The following is a 21,618-nucleotide window of genomic DNA, read 5'->3' on the forward strand; positions in this document are numbered from 1 at the left end:
AGTTCAGCACCGCGTAGGGGGGAACCACGGTCGACAGAAGAGAGCGAACGCCGGTGCAGGAGGAGGAGAGAGATCACGCTACTTTTCTCTTATTGGGGGGCTTTAGGCAGGAGAGGAGGAAAGCGGCGATCTTCAAAACATGGCGCTACTTTTTTTAATTGAGGGGCTTTACTCTGCCGGGAGCAGAGACGGATTGGATGTATGGATGGATGGATGAGGCTGAACCCTTTAAATCGGGCGGTGGCATATGCCACCTAGCCATGACTATTAACATATTTTGTACTTTGTGGTGGGTGAAATTTCACCCTTTCCTTCATTTTAGTCACCAATCGGGTAACCTCCGTTTGGTTATTTCTACCCGCTTAAAGTCAATTTTGCCTTCACTGACCCTAAACCCCAGTGCTTTGAAAACATTAGCCCCGTTGCTTTGCACTGTAGGGTTAAGCTCTTTACAGAAAAGTATGAGGTGTTCACCCGTTTCCTCTTCCTCTCCACACGCACCACACAGCGCGTCTATACCTTGGTACTTGACTCGGTACATCTTAGTCCGCAATACTCCCATCCTGGCTTCAAACAACAAAGAGCTTCCCCTAGAATTATCATATATATTCTTTCACAATTTCTTGCTTTAAAGTTCGGTATGTTCCCAGTGCTGATTTCGTCTGCATCACTGTTTTCCACAGAGCCCTCTCTGTTTCCTTAACCTTTTTCTTAACCGCTGTTTCCTGGTTTGCACCCCTCCTGCAGTCCAAATATTTGATTGACAATTTTCATGTCAGCTTCCTCCATTTTGTGTCAACATTCCTCATGTACAAATAACTGAAAACTCGCCTTGCCCACCGCTTTTCTGCCATTTCTCTCAATCGCTCCTCAAATTCTATCTTGCTGCTGGCTTCCCTGCCCTCAAATGACATCCATCCCATGTCACCCTGTACTCCCTGATTTGGCGTATTTCCGTGTGCTCCCAAAGCAAGCCCCCTTGCTGCTCAACTTCCAACCTTGCTCGCACCTCTGATCTCATGCACAGGACCGCATTACCGAAAGTCAAACTAGGGACCATCACACCTTTCAAAATCCCTCTCACCATTTCGTACCTATAGTAATTCCACAGTGCCCTATTTTTCATCACAGCTGCATTTCTGCTACCTTTAGCCGTTACATATTTTTCATGTTCCGTTAGGTACTCAGCCCCATTGTTTATCCACACTCCAAGATATTTGTACTTATCCACCACCTCCAGCGTTACTCCTGTATCCTATGCTCGCTGCCCTGATTATCATTAAAAATCATGACTGCCGATTTTTCTTTACTAAACTTCAAACCTAAGCTATCTCCCTCTTTACCACAGATGTCCGTTAATCTCTGCAAGTCTTCCTTGCTGTCAGCCATAAGTACAATGTCATCCGTGTACATCAGTCCTGGTAATGACTGTTTAATCCATTCTCCTTGCTTGCAAAAGGAAAGGTTGAAGCCAAGTCCGCTCCTCTCTAATTTTTTCTCTAATCCTTGTAAATACAGCATGAACAACAAAGGTGACAGAGGGCACCGCTGCCTAAGCCACTGCAGTGTCTTTGTAGGCTCAGATACCTTGTTTTCCCATTTTATAAGCACCTTGTTACTTATACGCATAGCCCACACTAGTTGTGTGCTTCCATTGATTTGAAGGCTTTCATTTCTTCCAACGTCACAAAGCTGGAGGAGTAAACTAGATAGTTTACGATATCCTCGTGGGTCACTTCAGGGAACACATTCATGTCCATTGTGGTGTCGGCGCCCGGTAGCAGCGTGTACGGGTCCATACCGTCGCACATTTGCACCTTTTCTTCATAGCGTACACATGCTGATCCCACAAGTTCATAGCCTGCACTGAGTGGCTCACTCCTCTGGGGAGGAGGCATCGTGCCCAAAAGGATAAGAAAATAATCCACAGCGTATCGCGAGCGGTCGGGCGTCACAAGCAAGGCACTTGACGGTACGGACCGCACGGACAGACAGCTGCGGAACCAGCGAAACGAAGAATGGTTCGCCAGCATGTATGCCAGTGCTTGATTGGGGCTGAAGTGACGTCACGTGCAAGCCATGTATTTATGCATTGTGCTGTCTCTGCTACGTAGCATTTGGTGCTAAATATATGATGGGGATACCACATATAGGCTCTTCTATATATGATGTTGGTATTGCATTAACAAAACTGGATAGCGTGTTTTTTTTAATGAAACAATTGTTCTTTAGTCCCATTCATTATTATGGTACTGAGGTCAATACAGGATTAGATGGTCTGACAAGGTTGGGAATTTTGCAGGCATAGGTTGGAATCAGCTGACACAAGACATTGCTAATTGGATATTGGTAGGATTAGCCTTTGTCCTTAAGTGGACATATGATGATGATAAAGATGTAACGACACCGTAACTACCAGGCATATTCTAAGGTACTTGGTGGATGAATGTATTAGCCACCAGTCTCGCCCACTGTGACCCACTGCAGCATTGCTAGACTCTTGTCCGTTGTGCACTTCCTTAAAGGGAGACTAAAGACAAATATTAGAACAATGTGGACTGTTAAAGTACCATTCCCGAAACCTCACAGCGTTTATTTTCGGCCAAGAAAACACCTTTAAGAGAAAATCACATTGGAAAGGTCCGCATACTCTAGCGCATTTCAACTTGCCTGCCCCCCCCCCCCCCACCGTGCCGGGAGTTGTGACGTTGCATATGCCATCACCACCCTTTACTGCCATTGGTGAGTAAAATGGTGCCTGACAGCCGGCACTACGGTTTCTTATGCAAAACACAAAAGCACAGCCAGAAACCGAGCCAAGAGAGAGCCGACAGTGCAAAAGAGGAAGGGAAAGATCGAGCGGAATCATCAAGCATGATCTGTGACGCTCGTCGCGATGGGTCTCATTCTCTGCTACTTTCATTTTGTGTGAATTTTGTGAGCCAGCAAAACCAGCTCAGTAATATGTGATAACTGAAACTGGAAAGCATGTGCAGCACAGAGTCGAGTGAAAACAAAACCTTTCTACCTCCCCCGTCATTATCAAGGGTAATATCAAAAGTTTTTTCTTTCATAAGAATCAAATAAAAGTAGACAGGTAGCATTTTCTTTCATCGTATGAGACAATGCAATTATCTCTTTATAATGAGTAGTTGAGTACTAGTGACAGAATTATAATGAGTTGCTATATCATCAGGCTAGTACTTGAATGTTTTCGTGGAATCTCAAATCATGTCCTGCATTTACCTCGATTACTAAGGCTCTGTTCGCAATAAAATTGAAGCCATAGACATTCTCGAGCGTTAATCCATCACTTTAGCTTGACTTAATTTTTGCCTTTAGTGTCCCGTTAACGAAGACTTCCACCACTGAGCTAATTATTTCATAGGCATATATTGCATGTTCTTTTCAGGGGAAGACATCAGATTGATCTAGAATGAATTTACCGACTCTAGAATTACTGAATTTCATGCCCATTTCTCTGCCATTCTCGCCCACTTTATTCAAGGTCTGAGGGCACTCTTCTTGCATGCGTTATTTCTTTGGAAAAATGTCACCAATTACTGGCATGTATTCGGGGGGGGGGGGGGGGGACAGGAGGGCCTCCCCTTCACCCTCAAAATGAAACTCTTCAACCATTTCTGCACGCGAAAGAGGAATACAAGTACAAGCCAATGATGCACCCGTCTCTCCCGCAATTGATACACACGTGCTAAGAAACTAATTTGTCCAATATGTTGTCATAGGCAAGCATAAACATTATCACTAAAGTCATTGCTGCGACTCGGCCAAGAAAGTGCAGTGTCAGTCTCGCAATTTTTGTTCCCCTCAATACAAGCAGGGGTCTTGTTTTGGATCCATGCAGAGGAACCAAGAAGTGCCGCAGGTGCACGGTTGGCACATAGAACAATCGGCCCAATTATTCTTCTGGTTTTGTGGAGGAGCACTACTAATGAGACGATCTGTGAACCTCGCTCGAGCGCCGCTTTGCAAACCAGCGGACACCGTACAACAACACTATAAGAAGCTTGCAATTTGTCCTACCAAGGGTAATTCTAAGGCTGTGCAGCCAGCTTTCAAATTTTGCATTGAAAATATGAGAATGGCACATGTGGCTATGCTAAAAGGAGAGTGGGAGACCTGGAAGGAAAAATGGTAAGCCATGCAAAGAGAAGAGCTCCCATGCTATGCGACGGATGCTTTAGTTTAATGTGAGAGAGACCACCTGCTCCCGAAAGTTCACACACTCCTCAAATTATTGACAGCAGTTGAAACTGAAGAGAGTAGGCATACTTGCGGAACATGACGGCTGAAGACCTGCTTAATTGGCTGGATCTCATCCATTCACCAGATGCTAGCCATCATTGATGAAGTTATCTCCGCGTTTACGGAGAAGCCCTCTTGTGTGATGTGGAACATGGTGTGAAGCAGATATTGAAGCTGGGGAAAAAAACTACGTGTTTTAAAAGAAACGGGAATGGTTTTGAAGGCTGTGCCGTTATTACGGTCACACTATTGGAAGCACGTGAACGTAGTACAATTGTCATGGCATCTTTTTATTGAATAATCTTATGCATCCTAAATTTGCAATCGTATATGTTGTCGCATCGCTGAATGGCCGGCACTTTTTTGCGTTTCGCGGGCTCTCTTTCAAGCTTGGAAAAAACTTTTATGTGGCATGTATAGAGCAACAGATAGATGGATCGGGAATTTTTCATTGTGGCCTACAATTTCCCAATTGACAGTTTTACTTTGATTATCATATTGATCTGTTAACTAATTAATAAGTAGTTATATAATTAGGCGAAATACAAAAAATTTTTTGACTTTCCTTGGTGGTGCTGTCCAGCTGTACGGCACTTGCATATTTTTTTTTATTTTGGCACAGGTTACGTGGGACACCCTGTATAAAAACACATGAAACATAGAAGAGCCCAGTGGGAACCGTTTGTTAACGAGTAAAATTAATTTAGCATTCCACTATGAGGTGTACAGAACAATATGCCCAAACTGATTGACCACATTGTTTGAATTACCTAGGGGTTAGATGCATGCGAATGAAATTACATTTCAATCAGTGAGTTCTTTTTGTTTGTGTGTAGGGGGGGGGGTGTTCTTGTACACTTTTGTACTAGAACCCCCCCCCCCTTAGAAACCATATATATATATATATATATATATATATATATATATTGTTACGGGGATAACGTTTATTTAGGGAGTGAGTATGGCTATATACAAGGTTTGGATAAGCAGCAGTGACGAATGCAAGGCTGTCGCGCGCCTCTGGCCACTTCGTCGCCGTCGTCTTCGTCCGACCGACAGTAGCAGCCCCTTCACTGTCTCGTGGCACTACCCCCCCCCCCGGGGCGAGAGCGCCGACCCGGTGCTTACTACGACGGACCAGAGGGTCCAGTTACGTACGGCTTAAGTCTCGCAACGTGCACGATAGCAGAGGGTGGGGGCGTAGACGGCGCTGGTGCGGTGACTGGCTCGATCTCATACGTAACGTCGGTGACTTGACGTAGCACCCTGTAAGGACCATCGTAGCAGGGCAATAGCTTTTCGGAGAGACCGATGCGGCGGGACGGAGACCACAGTAGCACGAGAGCGCCTGGGGAGTAAGAAACGTCTCTGTGGCGACTATCATACAGGGCTTTCTGGGAAGCCTGAGACACTGTGAGCCGTTCACGTGCGATCTGGCGAGCTGTGTCGGCGCGCGCTAGGGCGGCGTTACAGTGTACTAGAATACCTTGGGTAGTGGAAAGAGCGCGCGGCGCGGCCTATGGGAGAGCTGTTGCCACTTCTGTAACCGCCGCGCGTGGCGCTGGCGTCAAAAAACCGAGGAGATCGCGGCCGCAGTAGCGGCTGTCAGTGAGGTTGCGGACGCAGTTTCTGCGTCTTTTACCGCGTTTCCGACACGTTAGATTTTCTTGCGCTATCGCAAAATCTATTTTAACGCCTTCTGATTTCCACTATCTTTGTTTACCGTAGAACAATAATCGGTGTCAGATTCTTTTACAAAATTGAGATGCCATATACCGCTTCTAAATTTTTACTTACACAGGTCTGGTCTCGCTGTGTCACCTCATGTTCTTTTTGCAATGCACCTGAATTCATTGATCACTTATTTTTTTCCTCTTGTGCCACCGAACATGATACTTATTAGCGCAAAACTCGAAATAAAAGAGAACAGCGAAAGACGAGACGAAAGGAAAGACAAGCGCTAGTGTAAACACCAACTCGCCCAACAAGAAGTTATTCTGTTGTGCCACCGAATTTTAAGACTGATAAAACACTTAGAAATTTCCTTTCGAAAGACTAACCTCACCAAAGATTCTCTCTTTTTGGGGTGACTTCACTGGGACACAGCCACAAGGATGCTTTTCTTGGAGTTTACAATTTCATAAGAGGCACAAAAAGAGTACCTTGCTGGATTTCTAGAATTATGAATTATTCCTATTATTTACCTTTTTTATGTCAAAATTATTTTATCTTAAAATTCATTGTGGTATTTTTCTAATTTCTGCTATACAAATTTAGTTTTTGTTTAATTTCTAATAAACATATATAGTTGAAATCACCGGAATCTTGGCATACCGAGGTTGCAAGAGTCGGTACACGGATTTCGTGAGCTAAATGAACGGACGTTGTCGTTGTTTAAAGCCCCGAAAGACGAAGCCCAACGAAATCAGTGGAATAAGAATTTGCACCGCAAAGACAAATAGGCCACACTCGGAAACGTCGGCGGTTTGCGACTAGCCGACTACCCGTCTGCACTTCATTGTAAGGGCTTTTTTTTTTTTTTTTTTTTTCTGGCGCTGGGTGCCAGAAACCGGAAACTGCTAACTACCTAAAGCTAAGCCGCTGCACATGAGCGTGCTTGCTTGGTTTTCAGGGAACCTTACTCTGTTCCTTTAAACTTTCGTGTGAACAGTTTACGCACACCAGCTTTGAACAAATTGTGTTGTGATTATACCTGGTGCACATGTCTTGAACCAACGGATTTAAATGAACAGTTGGTCTGTAAAAAATGTTTTTTTTTTTTTTCTTCAATTTTGCATTTTATATGCTTCAGTATTAAATGAAACGATAGCTTCGTCTTGTGTTTGAGGAACAAGAGAAAACCGTAACAAAAGAGGAGAGGTTTGCCACTCCACGGACAAAACATTACGCCGCCGTGGTGGCGTAGGGGCTTTGGTGCTGCGCTGCTAAGCCCGCGGTTGCGGGATCGAATACCGGCCGCGGCGGCCGCATTCGATGGGGGCGAATTGCAAAAGCACCCTTGTACCGTTCATTGAGTGCACGTTAAGGAACCCCAGTAGGTCTAAATTATCCCGGAGTCCCCACTACGGCGTGCCTAATAATGATATCGCGATTTAATTTAAAATTTACTCCAAAATATGAAAAAAGAAACGCGCAGAACACCTGGAATTGCTGTCTGTTAGTGCCGCGAAGGCGCGTGCCTGTGATAAGAGAACTGGCGGGAGTACGAAGTGCCCGGAGCGTGTACTCGTGACGTGATGTATGCATCTCACAGGGGCTGTTCGTATTAACACGCCAGTAAATTGACGCAGACGTCGCCGTTCCGCGCAAGATCTCCTAAGACGACTTCTTACTGTAAGCGCGAAGCTTCACGCACTTCGTGCCTTAATTGGCGCCGTTTCCTCAGCGGAGGTAATCTGACGAAAGCTTAGCCCTGCTGAAGTCATATTGCTTTGATTAATTCGCTCATAAGCTATCAATGACATTTGCAGCGCGAGTACTATGCATGACTGCAGTAATAATAAATGAAAACTTCCGTGCTTGAGGCTGCCTGACCGCTTTCGAGCGCTTGCCGGTGCTCGGTTAGGAGCCGCTGGCGCCACCTGGTAGCGTTAACATCAAGTGCCTCACGCGCTGCCCGCCGCTCTTTCCACTACCCAAGTATTCTAGTACACTCTAGCGGCGTGAACGTACGTGGTGGTTGAGCTGACAGGAAGTAAAGTATCGAGAGGCAGCGAAGGTTCGCGTCCATACAGGAGATAAAACGGGGAGTAGCCAGTAGTGTCATGTCGGGACGAGTTGTAGGCGAAAGTAATGTACGGCAAAGTAGCGTCCCAATCGCGGTGATCGGCGGAGACGTACATTGAAAGCATATCGGTCAGAGTTCGGTTCAGGCGCTCTGTGAGTCCATTCGTTTGGGGGTGATAAGCAGTTGTGAGCTTGTGGTGGGTAGAGCAGGAACGAAGGATGTCATCGATGACGCGAGACAAAAAGTATCGGCCTTGATCGGTCAGAAGCTGTCGAGGAGCACCATGATGCAGGATGATGTCATGAAGGAGAAAGTCGGCGATATCCGTAGCGCAACTGGTTGGGAGGGCACGGGTAATGGCGTATCGCGTCGCGTAGTCGGTCGCTATGGCGACCCACTTGTTGCCTGATGTCGAGGTTGGAAAGGGACCAAGAAGGTCGAGCCCAACACGAAAGAATGGTTCGGCGGGAATGTCTATAGGATGAAGCAGACCGGCAGGTAACATAGCTGGCCTCTTGCGGCGCTGGTATTTGTCGCAGCTAGCGACATATCGTTGGACGGAGCGATAGAGACCAGGCCAGAAGAAAGGGCGCCTGACGCGATCATAAGTGCGGGTGACACCAAGGTGACCAGCAGTGGGCTCATCGTGAAGCTGGCGAAGGACATCTGACTACAGATGGGCAGGCACGACAAGGAGGCGTTCAGGGCCCTCAGGATGCATATTATGGCGGTATAAGGTGCCGTCCTGAAGGAAGAACAAGTGGAGGGAAGGGTCGGATGTGGCGGAGTTGAGACTGTCGATGATAGACCGTAAAGCCGAGTCGCGGCGTTGTTCGTCCCGTATATTAACGAGGTCCGAGATAGACAAGACGCAGGCGTCGGTGTCTTGCTCGGAGACGTCAGGGGAATCCACGGTATGCCGTGAGAGACAGTCGGCATCTTGATGAAGCTGACCGGACTTGTGCACCACTGAAAACGAGTATTCTTGGAGGCGCAGAGCCCAACGACCAAGGCGTCCTGTAGGGTCTTTGAGCGAAGAAAGCCAACAGAGGGCGTGATGATCAGTTACGACGGTAAAGGTGCGGCCAAACAGGTAGGGACGAAATTGGCGACAGCGCAATGTCGGCGAAATTAAGAATAAAACGTCGGAAATAGGAGCACAATCCTATAAAACTGCGGACGTCTTTGGCTGAACAAGGTACAGGAAAATGCTTCACGGCGCGAACTTTTTCAGGATCGGGCTGGACACCTTTCGCGTTGACGAGATGGCCAAGTACGGTTATTTCACGGCGTCCGAAACGGCATTTTGAGGCGTTGAGTTGGAGACCGGCATTGCGGAAGACCTCGAGAATGGTGGAGAGGCGCTGAAGATGGCTGTCAAATGTTGGCGAAAAAACAATGACATCGTCAAGGTAGCACAAGCAGGTTGACCATTTCAAGCCACGAAGAAGCGAATCCATCATGCGCTCGAATGTGGCCGGCGCATTGCAAAGGCCGAAAGGCATCACTTTAAAGTGATAGAGGCCATCGGGAGTTACGAATGCGGTTCTTTCGCGGTCCAGTGGGTCAACAGCAATCTGCCAATAACCTGAGCGAAGGTCAATAGATGAGAAATATTGGGCGCCGTGAAGACAGTCGAGTGCGTCGTCGATACGGGGCAAGGGATAGACGTCCTTTTTCGTGATCTTGTTGAGGTGTCGATAGTCAACACAAAATCGCCAGGTGTTGTCCTTTTTCTTGACCAGCACAACAGGAGCGGCCCAAGGACTCGAGGACGGTTCGATGATGTTCTTGGCCAGCATTTTATCGACTTCCTTTTGGATTATGGCGCGTTCCGCAGCGGAAACGCGAAAAGGGCGCCGGTGAACCGGTTGAGCATCACCGGTGTGGATGGAGTGCTGAACAACTGTTGTCTGGCCTAAAGGGCGATTTTCGAGGTCAAAGACATCGGAATACGACAGCAAGACCAGGTGAAGATCTTCTGCTTGCGTATGTGAAAGGTCGGCTGATATCATTTTCTCGAAATTGGCATATAGCGACGAGGTGGCTGTGAGAGAGCCGGAAACAGTTCGAGGGCCGTCGACGGCTAACACAGAAATCGCGCATTCTTGCAACGACGACATGGTGGCAAGCGCGATGCCAGCAGGTAGCACGTGGGTAGAAAGACCAAAGTTCAAAAGCGGCAGGCAGGTTTTGTTGTCGCGTACGGTAACCACAGTGTGCGGGAGAACGACAGAGTGCATCAGGACCACGTCGAGAATCGGGGAAACAACGTATTCACCATCGCACACAGGAGGAGAGGGACTTAATGGGACGTACGTGGAGGCTTGCGGTGGCAGGTGGAGGAACTCGACAGAACATAAGCGGCTGGGAGTGTCCGATAGTACGTGGGCGTCGAAAGGGAGCTCCAGTTGAAGTACACCTGAGGAGCAGTCGATAAGGGCTGAGTGCTTCGAGAGAAAGTCTAGGCCGAGGATCACGTCGTGGGGACACTGCGCAAGCACGGCAAACAAACCAATGGTCTGATGGCCAGCAATGCACACTCGGGCGGTGCACATACCAAGAACGGCAGACGAGCTGCCATCAGCGACCCGTACTGTGCTCTGAATTGCGGGCGTAATCACTTTGCGCAGCTGAGTACGGAGAGCAGCGCTCATTATTGAAATCTGCGCTCCGGTGTCTATGAGGGCTGTAACGGTGACGTCGTCCACTTGAATGTCCAGAAGGTTTCGGCGCGTAGGTACAGTCAACAGAGGATTTGTATATCGGGTCACTGATGCAGCGTCATCTCCGGGAGCTGCACGGCTTAGTTTTCCGGAGCGTAGGTGCCAGGCCGTGCAGGGGACGATGACCGGTATGGTCGCGGCGATCGAGATCAACCGCCTTGTGGGGACGGTGAGCGGCTAAACCTGGAGTGTGGAGCGGCGGCATCAGAAGCATGTGGATCAGAGCGAGGGGAAAACCGTCGAATGTTGCCTCCAGGACGAGGCCAAGATCCAGTGCTCCAGTTTGAAGGCGACGACCAGCTACTGCGGCAGTGACGGGCAATGTGTCCAACGCGAGAGCAGTTGAAACATATGGGTCGGTCGTCTGCCGTCCTCCAGTCAGCCGGGTTTCTGTAGCGCGAAGGGTAGACCTGGTTCTGGGTGACATTTGCAGGGGTACGTTTGGATGTACGAATGGAACAGACGGCCGATGATAATCCCATGTTCGCGAACTCCTGGCGGACGACTGCTTTTATGAGTGACACGGTGGGCAGGTTGGCTGACTGAACGTCTGGAAGAACGGCCGTAGGAGCTAGAGCTTCAAGTTCGCGGCGGACAATACGCGTTACATCTTCTGACGCTGTAGCCGGTACAGGCGTCGGTGGGTCTTCGCATGATGATGTGGCGGCAGTGTTAGGTAGCCGAAGGAACTGGCGGGTGATGCGGCGACTCTTCGCTTGTTCAAAGCGCTGGCATTCCTTAACTATGGCGTCGACCGTCGTACAGTCCTTACACACCAGTAGATTAAACGCGTCGTCGGCTATTCCTTTCAAAATATGCGATATCTTGTCATCTTCGGCCATTTGTGCGTCAACTTTTCGACAAAGGCCCAGGACGTCCTGTATGTACGAAATGTACAATTCAGTGGTCGTCTGGATACGAGATCCCAACTCCTTTTTAGCGGCCTGCTGTCGATCAAATGATCTGCCGAACAACTCACGCAGCTTCGCCTTGCAAGCGTCCCAACTTGTAAGATCTTCTTCATGCGTCCGGTACCACACGCGTGCCGTCCCTTTCAGATAGAATATCGCGTTGGCTAACATAACCGTGGGGTCCCACCTGTTGCGGTTGCTGACGCGTTCGTACATGTCGATCCAGTCTTCGACATCCAAGCCATCTGTGCCAGAAAAGGTTCCCGGGTCTTGTGGGTGCAAAAGAATCACAGGAGCCGGTGGCTGCTGCACCGTCGCCACTTCACTGGTCATCGCGGAGCAACCAAGACGGCGACCGCTTCGAAGTTCCGTGCTTGGTTGACGGAGCCGGCACGTTGACAGGTTTACCCAGCACTTCCACCAAAGATGTTACGGGGATAACGTTTATTTAGGGAGTGAGTATGGCTATATACAAGGTTTGGATAAGCAGCAGCGACGGATGCAAGGCTGTTGCGCGCCTCTGGCCACTTCGTCGCCGTCGTCTTCGTCCGACCGACAGTAGCAGCCCCTTCACTGTCTCGTGGCAATATATATATAAATGCTGATGGAGAGTGGTCCACCGGTTGAAACTGTTGCAATTAAACACTTGTTCTGTTTGCCCAGTAGCATCGCTCGAATTCTTTACATTTGAAAGGTAGCCTGCAGAATTTCTCTTTGTGTATATATATAATGGCTGTGTTCCTGGTTAATTATGTTCAAACTTTTTCCACTACTTATTCACTCGTAACCTTTATCTTACGCATCAAAGCAATAACATGAGATTCACATTTTATCAACACCTTATTGCTCTTTAGATAAGCACAAATTACGAAAACTTCACCAGCATGTTCATAGGTGTATATTATTTTGGAACACAATACCCACAAAAATTATCTCGCTCCTCTTGTATATTAAAAAGTCAACTAAATGTCTACTTACTTGATACTCACCTTACTGACACTTACTGACTATATCTCGTATTAACTATAAGAATATTGTGTATTCTGTATCCCCTTGTTTCTATAATAATTATACAGACACTTGAGGCGCCGATGCAATGCACAGTGCATTTGGCAGCAAAAACAATCTAGCAAAGTGGGTGCACAGTCACGCTCCGCTCAGTCAGCTCTGAAGCCAGGCAGCGTTCTGGCTTTCCCTGCTGTCATGAGTGTTGTGTGCACACACATTAATGCTCCTGTTGAGCAGCTGTGCTTTTATCACATTGGGTTTGAGCAGAACGGACAGTAGACGTCAAGTTAAATCTATCTAATTCTTTTGTTGGGCACCAACAAATACTGGCCTTTGGTCTCACCTCGGGCAACACCGAGGTGCAATGCCGCTGACAGCGCTCCTCGTCACGGCAGCGTTCTGAGATGCCTTCAGCACAACGCTAAACTTTGCTAGTAATTTCGATGCTTAGTCTTGGGGTGAAACTGCCAATTTTAGAGCGAAAACTTCTTTCCAAGTTCCACATACTTTTTCGTACGTGTCTGGCTTCTAACGCCAAACGCTACGGACACATGCTTCGACAAGCGGCATAGAACACCCTTTCTCGCAGGCAAGCCAGCGCATTGAGACGCTTGGCACGTTTCGATCCGCATTTGGGCTTGAAGAAACCGATGCATCAGAAACACTAAGAGTGTAACACGACACTATGGATCACCACCAAAACAAATAATATATGTATGATGTACTGCATGTAAATATATGTATATAATATCCTGCCAGTCTATGTATAGCTCACTGCAAATAAAATGATTTCTTCATACACAATGTTGCTGTTTATTACGAATATTTATACCTCAAACCACACTTCATGTGCACACACACATGGTCAATGACACTAAGAATGCTTCGCTTTACGTAAAGGTCAACTGTAGTTGAGTCTGCCTGTTTTCTTTTTCACTCCTAGTAACGTCGTTGTGTATTGTGAAACTATTTTCTCTATCCGTTAATTATGATGCATTGTTATATCCGTAGTTTCACTGTTGCTTAACTTGTTTATATTTTCTTTGATTCTGTTTTTGCCACATTTTTTGTCTGCCTATTGGCACTATGCTCACTACTGACCCCAGCGAATTGAAGGGAACTATCACCATCTCATCCAGTAACTCTATTCGCCCACTCCTCACTTAACTTGAGGTAAAAATGAAATTGAAAAGTTCTATTTAATATTGGCAGCTCACCAACTCCGTATGTACTACTACGTTCCGCAATCTTTAGATTGGGAAGATCCTCGTTGCGATACATTTAGCCTTTGGAACTGCTATAGCACCGATTCACTAGAATATTCATGACACAATACAAAAAATGAAATGTAATGAAAACCAATACACTGTTGTAAGAGACTGCATTATTGTATTTGCGTGATACAAAGAATGCTTTACGCACTTTCTTAGAGCTATTAATTGTTGCCTACCAGGAGCCCTCGCAAATGTTAACATTTCACCTGTAACCTGCTCAAAAAGTGTGTTAATGCTATTGTGTGAAAAAAATGCACCAAGGTATTCTTGGCGTTGCCAGCTGCACCATGTATGAACACCGCTGGACCTCATTTCATCACAATAATTATTATCCGGCAGAGACCGCTCAAAAGTTTGCTTGTCTTTGTCGATGCTGGCTTAATTGTTAGTAGTTAGCAGCGGGCGTCATGTGTGATGCCCACTACTAATAGTGTTAGTGATTGTTAGTAGTTTGGTGCAATTGTTAGTAGCGGGCTTTATGGTGATGCCTACTGATGCCAGTGTGTGTTTTTCTTTTTTTTTTTACAATCGAAATTATTTTTATTTGCATTTTGTGGTCCCCTGATTACCCAATGTACACTCTCAATTGGATGCAAAACTAACCTGTGGCTATGGGTTCGAACATTTTTATGCAAACCTTGTAAATATTTATATAAAACGAAATGCGCTTCAAAACACCTGTTGCTCCTTGTGTACCTAGCAGAATCATCGTTTCCAAGTATGCCAATCTGGGCTGCCTGCAAAGCCAAGTAGCAAGCATCAGTTGTAGGTGCAGAAGCTTGCCTGAACCAGATTTGCAGTTCATGTTCATAGATTCAATGCAGTTCTAGCATTGAATCTATGGTAAACCAAATGTGAATTGATTAGAGAGTTATAGCATGTCTAGTATTCCAGAAAGCACGGGTGGCTTGAGCAGATTGCCACATCAGCATTGTCAATAAAGCATAAAGGTGATGGATGGATGGATGAGGCTGAACCCTTTAAATCGGGCGGTGGCATACGCCACCTAGCCATGACTATTAACATATTTTGTACTTTGTGGTGGGTGAAATTTCACCCCTGCCTTGATTTTAGCCACCAATCAGATAACTTTCGTTTGGTTATTTCTACCCGCTTAAAGTCTATTTTGCCTTCACTGTCCCTAAACCTCAATGCTTTGAAAAAATAAGCCCGGTTGCTTTGCACTGTAGGGTTAAGCCCTTTTCAGAAAAGTATGAGGTGTTCAGCCGTTTCCTCTTCTTCCCCACACGCACAGCACAACGTGTCTATACCTTGGTACTTGACTCGGTACATCTTAGTCCGCAATACTCCCGACCTGGCTTCAAACAACAAAGAGCTTCCCCTAGAATTATCATAGATATATTCTTTCGCAATTTCTTGCTTGAAATTTCCGTTATGCTCCTAGTGCTGATTTCGTCTGCATCCCTGTTTTCCACAGACCCCTCCCTGTTACTTTAACCTTTTTCTTAACCGCTGTTTCCTGGTCTGCACCCCTCCTGCAGTCCAAATATTTGATTGACAGTTTCCTGGTCAGCTTCCTCCATTTTGTATCAACATTCCTCATGTACAAATAACTGAAAACTCTCCTTGCCCACCGCTTTTCTGCCATTTCTCTCAATCGCTCCTCAAATTCTATCTTGCTGCTGGCTTCCCTGCCCTCGAATGACGTCCATCCCATGTCACCCTGTACCCCCTGATTTGGTGTATTTCCGTGTGCTCCCAGAGCAAGTCTACCTACCCCTCGCTGCTTAACTTCCAACCTTGCTTGAACCTCTGATCTCGTGCACAGGACCGCATTACCGAAAGTCAAACTAGGGACCATCACACCTTTCAAAATCCCTCTCACCATTTCGTACCTATAGTAATTCCACAGTGCCCTATTTTTCATCACAGCTGCATTTCTGCTACCTTTAGCCGTTACATATTTTTCATGTTCCATTAGGTACTCAGCCCCATTGTTTATCCACACTCCAAGATATTTGTACTTATCCACCACCTCCAGCATAACCTCCTGTATCCTATGCTCGCTGCCCTGTTTATCATTAAAAATAATGACTGCCGATTTTTCTTTACTAAACTTCAAACCTAAGCTATCTCCCTCTTTACCACAGATGTCCATTAATCTCTGCAAGTCTTCCTTGCTGTCAGCCATAAGTACAATGTCATCCGCGTACATCAGTCCTGGTAATGACTGTTTAATCCATTCTCCTTGCTTGAAAAAGGAAAAGTTGAAGCCAAGTCCGCTCCTCTCTTTTTTTCTCTAATCCTTGTAAATGCAGCATGAAACAGAGGTGACAGAGAGCACCCCTGCCTGAGCCCCTGCTGTATCTCTATAGGCCAAGATTACTTACTCCATCTTCCATATCTAGAGTGCCCAGTATGTCCCACAAATCCTTTTGGATTACACTGTCATAGGCTCCCTTGATATCCAGAAATGCGAAGCCATAGGGGCCTGTGTTCCTTTTCCGCTATTTCAATACACTGCGTCAATGAGAACAGATTATCTTCTAACCTTCCTTGTTTTCGGAACCCATTTTGTAGTTCCCCCAGCACCTCCTCGCTCTCCACCCATGCCTGCAGTCTGTCCTTTATAATCTGCATCACCACCCTGTAAACCACTGACGTCACTGTTATGGGACGGTAGTTGTTTATGTCGGCTTTGTCCCCATTTCCCTTATATATCATGCTCATCCTGCTCAGTCTCCACCCGTCGGGGGCTTTACCGTCCATTATCATTTTGCTCACTGCCTCTCTTAATGCTTTCTTAGATTTTGGGTCCAATGTCTTTATCAACATAATTGGGATGCCATCAGGACCTGTCGACGTGCTACTAGGAACCCTCTTCTCTGCCCTTTCTCACTCGCTTTGTGCCAGTGGAGCCACTGCACTGACTAGTCTATCCTCACCTGATTGAGCACATGCTATGTTTCGTTCTTTAAATTTTTCTGTCATCATTGTTCTTATATGTTCCATTGCCTCATCTCCCTCTAGTCGAACACCTTGAGCTGTAACTATAAACTTCTGCTCTAGGCTAGTCTTATTACTCAAGGAGTTGAGATGTTTCCAAAATTTCTTCGCTGCCTTTCTATCCTTTTTGTTTACTTCTGACAACCATTGGCTCCCCTTTCTTCTGATCTTCTCATTGATCAAATGTGATCCTTCCCTTCTACAGTTTAAAAAGTTATTCCATTTTCTGCCTACATCAGCTTCTGGTTCACCCCTATGCTTTGAATATCTGTGTTCCCTGGATGCTTCCTGACATTTCTCTATGGCCTTCTTAACCTCCTCATCCCACCAGCTCTTGGGTTTACGTCTTCTGTTCCCTTTTGTCCTGACTCGTACCTTAGTAAGCTCTAGCTCAAATAGCCCTGTTAAATTTGCATATGTCCATTCTGTTTTTGTATCCTCTGAAATTACTTCCTCAATTTGCTGGGTTGCTATTTCAAGCTGCTTTTCCGAGTAAAATATCCCACCTGGTTGTTCATCTTGCCTCCTACCTACTTTCATTTCTCTTCTAAAACTCACCTTAATACGTTTGTGATCACTACCTAGACTTCTGGAGCCATATTCATCTATGTTCATTACCTTTAGCCTATCGTGCATTCTATGTGACATTAGTGCATAATCTATCGTCGACTGCAGGCTCCCTACCTCCCAAGTTATGTGCCCTTCACACTTCTCAGTACTGTTGCATACAACTAAGTCATGCATTTCACACATATCCAGCATCATGTTGCCTGTTGAGTCTGTGTACCCGTCCATGTCTTCTATGTGTGCGTTCATATCTCCTAGTATAATAATCTCACACCCTCCTCCTAGCTCATGAATGTCACTTAATATGCATTCCAGCATATTTTGTTTTCCTCTTTGGCATTTGCTCCTGTCCACAGGTATACAAAGCCAAGGAGTGTCTGCTCTCCTGCAACTTTCCCTTTTAGCCATAAATGCTCCTTGCATTCCTGTTTGACCCTTTGCCAGTTCATACTTTTATGAATGAATGCTCGAATTCCACCCCATTTTCTGCTGCCCTCTGTTCTATTGCAATATTCCCATGCATAGTCAGGATCACAGGGTGGTTGCTCCATGTCCCTAAGATGTGTCTCCACAAACCCGTATACCATCAGCTTTTCCTGCCTTAGTTGCTCGTCTATCTCCTCCCACTTCAGCCTATTCCTGCCACCTTGCATGTTAATGTACCCTATGTCAGAATAACACCCGCCGTGGTTGCTCAGTGGCTATGGTGTTGGGCTGCTGAGCACGAGGTCGCGGGATCGAATCTCGGCCACGGCGGCCGCATTTCGATGGGGGCGAAATGCGAAAACACCCGTGTACTTAGATTTAGGTGCACGTTAAAGAACCCCAGGTGGTCCAAATTTCCGGAGTCCCCCACTACGGCGTGCCTCATAATCAGAACTGGTTTTGGCACGTAAAACCCCATAATTTAATTTTTTTTATGTCAGAATAACCTTGCCCCTGGTGCTTACATCTATTTCTTCTTCTACCGATTCTACGTTTCTTGAATCTTGGGGCCTCTCTGGGTCCGTCTTCGTCTACACTGGTGGCCTTAGGGCTCTGGGTCCCCCCAAAAAAGCCGTAGCTTGGCGCCCTATCCTACTACCTACGCTCCCGCCCGTGGCACCACTGTAGTGAATGCCATCCTGTGCAAAAGGGTGGGAGCCAGACTCGTACACTTCCCGGTTTACCTCCATTATGCCGTACCCAAGTGGTCGGCTCAGACCCCTAATGACCTGGTTAGCCTCAGCCACTTTCCGTTCCATCCCGCTAGCCTGGCCCCGGACCTGTGGGATTGTGCATATGGTCACATGCACATTCGCAGAGGCTTCTCTGAGTTTATGCAACCGAACCTCTAACTGTCTGTTTAGGTTCTGGCTCCTTCCCTTCTGCACATCGTTGAGACCAGCATGGATAACAACCAGATTTTCGTGCTCCATGTTGTCCCATACCACCTTCTGAGCTTTTGCCATTGCGTCAACCATGCACTTCTCTGACTGGGCCTCCACCCTCACCCGCCCGTCTGCCTTCACTTTTGTAAGGACGCCCTCCTCAATCTTCGCTACGTTGGAGTCCCCCACCACTAGGACCCTTCGCTCTACACGTTTGCCTGATTGGCCAGAGTGATGACACCACCTGGTGGCTCAGAGCTCAACCAAACACTGGGCTAATATTGCACTAAGTATATTCTACTTCGCTGCTGGTGCAAATTTTCCGCAGCATCGTATTTGTGAACATGATTACGGTGCTGTCAAAAATTCGCACCCGCATCGAATTAGAATATATTTTGCTCTCCGTTTGTATGGTTGAGCCTTGCGCCGCCAGGTGGTACCCCAATTTCGGCCACTCACATTTACGCCCCCGCACATCTGGTACAGGTACATCAGACATTCTAAAACTCTGTTTGTCACATCCCAAAGTTCGGCTTATCTTTCCCATGGGCGAGTCTCACTAGTCTAAGAATGTCCACTGGATGTCACAGATGAGTGGCAGTTTTATCATTTTGGTGCGAGTGCTTTGCAACTAGATGGCGTATTCCCAGAAAAGTGATTTTTGTGGGCTGCGGTTGGCAGAAATGCTGTGGAGTTGTGGCTCCCCTGGGTTTTAAGAATGGCGACAATGGCTGCCCCTTTTCAATGCCTGAAATGTGGTGTTTTTGGACGGTTCGTCACCACTAATGAAAAGGCAATGCTCGAGAGATCTAGTAAGTCATTTTAGGAGCTTGAACTTAGTTCTGATGACTGCGAGGAAGAGTTTGATGGCCTGCCTGGCATGGGCACGGCTTGCCGCCTGTGCCTCTGCGATTTCCTTTCCTCGCAGTGCCAGGAGTGACACGTTCCACGAAGAACAGCAGCAGCACGCGTCCCTTGGGTTCCAGCACAGGGCCTCATATAGACTTTTTTCTGCAGCCATGCCTGTCTGCAACTCACAACGTAAAAGTGGCTTTAACAGACAATATAAAATAACAAAATGGTGATATTGCAATAAAAAGCTGTTTGTCAGGAATGAGCCATATTTTGGGAAATTTTTGTTTTCAGAAAGAATGTTTGACACGGAATGGGTTTAACGGGAGTTGACTGAATTGTCTGCTCCCTCATTATTCCATTGGGTTGTAGTATGTACAAATGTACAGTAGCTGAATACAGTGTGTTTGATGATGCGCATATTTTGCACTCTTTTCCCCAGGACCACTTTACGGATGACCAGTTTGAGCCCCTTGTGCTGGAGCGGTATGGGGTCAAGAAGCTGCGCCGTGATGCTGTCCCTACTATCTTCTGCTACGACAAGAGTGCCAAAACCAGCTCTGTTAAGGTTCTTGCCAAAAGTGAGACACTTTGATTTATTCAGCATATACTGCACTGCCAATTAAGACCTCACAAAATCTGTGCAATGTATCTTGGGCAGAACGGATTTCCTTGTTCCCATGTGTTTAAAGAGGAGCCTCCTGAGGTACAGTCTGTTTCACACTTAGGGGAAATCTCGGAGTGCATTGCATCGTGATGCAGCAAGCGCTGGAGTCGGGTGCCGGAAGCAGCTCACACAGGCGCAGACGCTCGAGGCGTGTTATCTTGCTTCGGGGGGGGGGGGGGGGGGGAGGGAGGGGAGCTGTAATAATAAAAAAAACTCTAGTACTAACTTTTCATCTCTGTAACTCAGTAATAAAGAAATGTGCAGAACCAATCCGTGTGTTACAATTTATATGCTGGAGAAGCAGCTAAATAAATGCTTTAAAACTAACAGCGAGGCATACGATCTTGTGCAACGTGAAATCTCATACAATGCTTGGTTATCCAAGACATAGGTCACCACCGCATTCTCATGCACATTGCGAGACGTATGCACAACAATTCTGATTCTGATAGAATGAAGGCGATGTGTGATGCTTGTTGAGGGAAGAATGGTGTATGCACAGAAAAGTACAACATGCACTTCAGCAACATACGGGGATTGTGAACTTCTTGTGTCGCAGTGGGGCATACACATTCTGGAGAACTGGCCATAAATGGGCACACGCCTTGTGGCACATGCCAAATGCCTAAATCAAGGAAAATCGATTAAATCAATGAATCCATCGTATATAATTGGGGTCCTTAGTTTTTGGCTTTTATATGTTTCTTTAATTCAGTGGGGGGGGGGGGGGGTAAGAAGTGGGTGTTCTTTTAAAGACGAAAACGAGGAAGAAATTAGGGGTTTCGTTATCTAGCAGCCCAAGGGTCGGGTTTTCTCTGGTAACTGTTACAAACCATTAACACAAGCGATATTCTTCTTTTGAAAAAGTAACATACTATATTTAAACAAGCGAAATACTCACAGAAACATGATAATGGCAAAAAGAGAGGATCGCAAATCATGTGACGAACTCAGGTCCACAAATTTTTGTTGTCAGGCAATATAATACCATATAAAAGAAACCGCATTAACAAATAGAGATAGGTTATGCAACCCGTTTCTCATTTTGTTTTCGGGATGTTCTTTAACAAAGCAAAAAAGTACAAGTGCACAAGGGCATGCTTCGCAGGAGGTTTGATGCTTTTCCTTATCTTACAAGCCCTTGTGGTTGCACACTTAACCGCAAAAGCTTACGGACCGTGGGATGTTGGAAAGCAGCGCATTGGACTGTCGGTATCTGATCGGCACCGGCATCTATACGCGTTTACAGCCGTCACTTCATG

At 46.5% G+C, this 21,618-nt stretch overlaps 1 protein-coding gene across 5 annotated transcripts in view; it reads left to right on the forward strand.

Annotated features, from left to right (window-relative positions):
- The window catches only part of LOC119465122 (peroxynitrite isomerase THAP4), a 117,261-nt gene that overhangs the window by 35,692 nt on the left and 59,951 nt on the right, over nt 1–21,618 (forward strand). For all 5 annotated transcript variants that reach the window (XM_049655590.1, XM_049655588.1, XM_049655586.1 and 2 more), the window contains exon 2: nt 20,132–20,270. In XM_049655590.1, the coding sequence (XP_049511547.1) occupies nt 20,132–20,270 (139 nt within the window). The remainder of the gene's footprint in view (nt 1–20,131; nt 20,271–21,618) is intronic.

Source organism: Dermacentor silvarum, chromosome 9, assembly GCF_013339745.2.
Source record: "Dermacentor silvarum isolate Dsil-2018 chromosome 9, BIME_Dsil_1.4, whole genome shotgun sequence".
In the NCBI taxonomy this organism is placed as follows: domain Eukaryota; kingdom Metazoa; phylum Arthropoda; class Arachnida; order Ixodida; family Ixodidae; genus Dermacentor; species Dermacentor silvarum.